The 4,991-nt window shown below is 37.5% G+C and overlaps 1 protein-coding gene across 2 annotated transcripts in view; it reads right to left on the bottom strand.

Moving 5' to 3' along the window:
- pdha1a (pyruvate dehydrogenase E1 subunit alpha 1a) overlaps positions 1-3,741 on the bottom strand; it is a 10,442-nt gene extending 6,701 nt beyond the window's left edge. The window contains exons 1-2 of one of the 2 annotated variants that reach the window (XM_016466076.1): positions 3,606-3,741; positions 2,391-2,411 (exon numbers count right to left, since the gene is read on the bottom strand). In XM_016466076.1, the coding sequence (XP_016321562.1) occupies positions 2,391-2,411; positions 3,606-3,662 (78 nt within the window). In that variant the 5' untranslated portion in view covers positions 3,663-3,741. The remainder of the gene's footprint in view (positions 1-2,390; positions 2,412-3,605) is intronic. The other variant, XM_016466077.1, reaches the window with a different exon arrangement.
- Positions 3,742-4,991: the final 1,250 nt, after the last annotated feature.

The raw sequence follows: 4,991 nt of genomic DNA, 5'->3' as shown, positions 1-4,991 counted from the left end.
CCGTCATTTTTGCTCATAAAGGTAAGAGTAATACATCATTCGTAACTGTAAAGGGTCTACTTTTATTTGTGTGCACTCACAATATCAACAAAACGTTGTGCTTTTATAAAATAAAGAAATCAAACATGATCCGCTTTCTGCCGTCTCGTCTTGAACAGGAGCGCTTCACAAAAATGGACCGAAACTCAGCGAATACATGCCTCACAGACATGATAAATATATCTATAGATAAGCTTTAAATTACTACTTAACGAAATAAAACAAATCAAAAACTCTTTCATTATGATCATAATCCGTAAAGATGCACTTCTCTCTAAAGGCGCCTCTAATGAAGAGATAGCGAGTCAGGATCGACAACTTCATCCTTGCGACACCGACTCAGAAAACACTAGTTTATTAGTAAATAATTCAAATATCTCCTTACTGTTTCCCCCGGACACATTTATGGTAATTACTTTTGCCGATGCTTTGCGGCAAGCTTAAGCCTATTGCGTGCATTTGAACGCAGAACTCTTCAGCTGCGCTGACGGCAAGATGACGTTAAAGATGCGCTCCTGGAGGAGATGCTGGCAATGCCCGATGAGCGGAGTGATGGCGGGGATGGAGAAGGTGCCATGCGTACCTCGGCGGCTGGAGAGGGAGAAGGAAGTGCACCATCTCCTCCTCCTCCAAAAAAAATGAATCTTGCAGACCTGCTTGGAAAGAGAAAAGCACAGTCCTCCAATCCGGTCCCAAAAAGAATCCGTGCAGACACTGAAGTCGCAAGGTATTTGCAGGAGGAAGCCCTCGATCTGCACTCTTGATCCTCTTGCCTGGTGGCGGGATAATCAGGGCGGGGTTGCGATTAACCGCCAAACCGCGGTGATTTGTTGCGTCTTCACCGCGGTAAGGAAAATCCCATACCGTCACAGCCCTAGGTAAAACTGCTGTTAGCTACTACAGGGGTTAACTGTGCTGGACTGGTGGCTGGGTTAATAGGCGACTTAACTGTATTTAGGGCAGGTGATGGAGGAACATCTATAACGGGACTGATGATCTTTTCAAATATAGTTTTTTCTCTTTCTGATATTCTTTCTGTAACCAGAGTAACCATGCTTAATTCTTCTGAGGTGGATGAACCACTAGTCATCACCGGTTCCACATAACTTTCTTTCTGAGCTATAGCCTCGGAGGAAGCAACATCTGTCAGAGGTCTGTCATGTGCTCCCGAGTCTCCTGAAGACTGGCCACTGCCTAAAGCTTTGTATTCTATGGGAGCGTTTAAAGGTATCTGTGTTAATGGAGAGGAAACTAAAGGGCTGTGGGGTTGTGTATCTTTTAAGCGTGAAGGGGGGGGTCGAGATCATGGTCATGTGGAGAGGTCAAATTAGCATATTCGCTCTGGACACCCAGGAGCTGCAGAACGGCCCGGAGAGTGGAGGACTGTAAAAAGATGGGCACAGGTCACTCCAGAGGGTCAGACTCAGAAGACCATAAGAAGGGAACGTTTAAAGGAGCAAGACGAGACTTTTAGGTGTTTAGAGACCACAAAGACGACATTTTACTGCACTAAACCAATAAAAATCTAATCTATGCTAACCTACACTAAGCTACTCACAGGCAATAAACAACTGTTGATGGCTACCAGCCAGATAACATTCAAATGGTCAAAATGGCCGATGTTGATACTGATATCTAGACAGCAGAGTGCCCGTTAATCAATATAATGCCGATATCCACACATCCAATTTAATAATGAGAATTGAGAATTTAATCATGAAATATTTTATGCAATATTTACTCAGAATTAACAAAAAAATTTATCCATTGACAAAGCTGTTGTCAACTTTTAGAACTGAAACTGACATCTTTTTTTTAATCACATGGACATATAATATTGGCCAAATCATATCACAAATTCAAATACCAGAAAGCCTCAATATATCTCAAACAGGTTTCAATTGATGTCCTATAAAAAATATTCATGACAAAACTGGGAGTGCTTTTAACATACGTGTGTGTGTGTGTGCGTGTGTGTGAGAGAGAGAGAGAGAGAGAGAGAGAGAGATTAAAAGGGAAGATGTGAGCTGTAGTAATTGACCAGGGTAAATAGAGCAGAATTATTTCCCTCAAACCCACAACACAGCAAACTAAAACCGCCACAATATTTGAGAAATAAGTAAAAAGCATGTAGCAGAAGCATGTTTAATGTGACAAAACCAGTGATTGGAAACTCAGTGAGGAAGAGAGTATGATCTAAAAATCATAAGTGAGGAAGAAAGTCTTTGTAGTGAAATAATTTCAAGCAAAAATAATGATCTTAATGTTCATAACCACCGAAAGAATAAAAACTGAAAAAACAGCAGATGGCACAGATGTCATGTCAATAAGCCCATTTCTAAAACTCTTACCTCTGATACCAGTTCAGCTCCCTTTAAGGCAGCCCATGGAACAGTTAAAAAAAGAGCAAAGTGATATTGAAAGAGAGAGAGAGAAAGAAAGACATGAGAATTAGTAAAGAGAAAGAGATTGAGAGAGAAAACAATAGAAGATGAGAAGAGAATCATTTTCATGAAAGATGCTTGTCTTGTTCTGCAAAATGTAATTAATTTTATTGTGCCAACAGAGCAATGACATTCATTTCATTGTGTCAACAAATCTTATATTATTAGACATGGTCACAGTTAGAGGGGAAAAAATGACTCTCTGATTAGAGATATGAACTCTAAAACCGTGACTTTTAATATGACATCTAGGGTAAGACATCAAAATATTCCTTTCTTGTTTTGTTATATTTTTAGACCAATGTAGTTGGCTCAAAAACAAGAAAAAAACTTTGCATATCAAACTATAATAGTGGCAATAGAGCATAGAAGCGTATAATAAAAAAGTGACTGGCCAATTGTTTAAAAATTAAAAATCAATAAAAGTGTCTTTAAAGTGTGTTATAATATGGTTAGGAAAAATATGAGCCTGAAGAAATATTGCTTTTTAATAATAATAACAACAATAATAGAACTTAATTTTTATATATTATATATTTTCGACACTAGGGCTTGACAAGGACTGAGTGGCATTAAACTATTAATACTAAACGATTAGAAACAGACTAAAACGTTGTTGTCCACTTGCCACTGGTCAGTAACATGATGAAAGACAGACTGTCTCTCTCACTGAGGTCACCTTTTATTTCTGACAGAGAATTACGGCAACAAACTACTATTTAAACCAACGGTTTTATGAACAGTACATTGTTTCTCATTTGTTACAGTGTTTTATTATAGGTTATTATTTCAGTGACATTTCATTGACTAACCAGTTTTAGACGTTACCCTCCCAGTGCATTTTAGCTAGCTAGCCAAGCTAAATCACTTTGAACAAATAGTAAAATATCTGATTATATTTATATCAATAATAAAAAGAAATGCTACGTTGGTTGACGTGAAAGAACTAGCACCAACATGAGAATTTAACAGCAATGTGTCTTTAGAAGGGTGTCAGCCGGGCCTTGCGTACCCTGCAAGGTCAACATGGCATGACTGCGCTGCACTAGCCGTCAAAACATTCGTAATTTGCTCTACTAAGCAAAACAGCAAATTTTATGAATCAAAAGATAAAATACTTACGTTCCTGCTGGCGCTTCCCCTCAGAATGTTAGATATTATGGTAAGCATCTTTCGCATACTATTAACACACAGCTAACCTGAAACAGATCTCCTTCCGTCCCCCTCTCACACAAACCAGCCCAGCGTCAGTGAACGAGGTTTACACCCGCTGCAGATTCGCTGCACATCCCGTTGAAAATACTGCCTCCTGCTGACCAGAGCCCACACTACACCAGCGTTTCTCAGGCGTGTTCCTGAGGTTCCTACATCGAGGATCTCGATTCTCGAGTGTAGTATTCTGCTTTCAGTCATACATAAATACACTACTTCATGCATCAAAAAATATGCTTGCTCATTTTGTGTTTTTATTTTTATTTTTTTACAATTTGTAAAGCAAGTGCCTTGATCCACCAACAAGGCCCACTTACTGGTGTGTGCTAACACAAAGAATTAAATTGAAAACATTTGCCAACGTTTAACGTTTATTTTAGAATTACAAGGTGTATAGCATTGTAATGTTTAGGTAATGCATGAAATTACATACAAATATGGCATCTAACCTGATTAAGGTCTATTTCTGCATTTCTTATAAATGTTTTCCCTTTTGCAGGATACTGTATTTCAAAGATAATTTTGTAAAATCCAAATATGCTTTACAGATCTTTATTAGAAAGAGTTTAAACAATGTTTTTCATGCATGTTCAGTGAACCATAAACAATTATTGCACATGCAGCTTTGGGACAGTCCTTCAAACACTTCAGACAGCAGTTTACAGGCAGCAGGCAATTAAGGTTACAATACTTTAGGACATTAAAGAGACCTTTCTGACTCTGAAAAACAGAAGAAAGACGCCCAGTGTTCCTGAACACCTGCGTGAACATGCCATAGTTCTTCTGCAGGGAGGCATGAGGACTGCAGATGTGGCTAGAGCAATAAACTGCACTGTCCATAATGTAAGACACCTAAGACAGGAAGAACAGCTGAAAATCTTTGCAGCGACAAATCACATTTAATCGTTTTTTTAAATATGGATTTATAAATATTTAGAATATTTATAAATAAATATTATATAAATATAATAAATGTAAATATAAATGTTATATTTATCATTATAAATATGTATAAATATATTTCAGAGTTGTCACTGAGACTTCTGATGAATATGACCAACTGAAATATTATTTTTATTATTTATATTTATATTATTAAATTGATGAACCATGATTTGATTTGCAGTTCAGTGGAAGGTGATTCTCAATTTGGAGAATATTTGATTGGACAAAAATGATCTGTTTTCCTTTATGGCTGTACATCATAAATATGTGCATATGTGGAATGTGAAGAGATCCATCATTGTCACCTATTATGAGCATACACCTTTTCAATATGTAAGCATATCTATGTAA

This window comes from Sinocyclocheilus anshuiensis, unplaced genomic scaffold (genome assembly GCF_001515605.1).
Source record: "Sinocyclocheilus anshuiensis isolate Anshui unplaced genomic scaffold, SAMN03320099.WGS_v1.1 scaffold88, whole genome shotgun sequence".
Taxonomy (NCBI): Eukaryota; Metazoa; Chordata; class Actinopteri; order Cypriniformes; family Cyprinidae; genus Sinocyclocheilus; species Sinocyclocheilus anshuiensis.
Note: the sequence above shows the minus strand (reverse complement) of the source record. Positions and strands in the feature narration are given on the sequence as shown.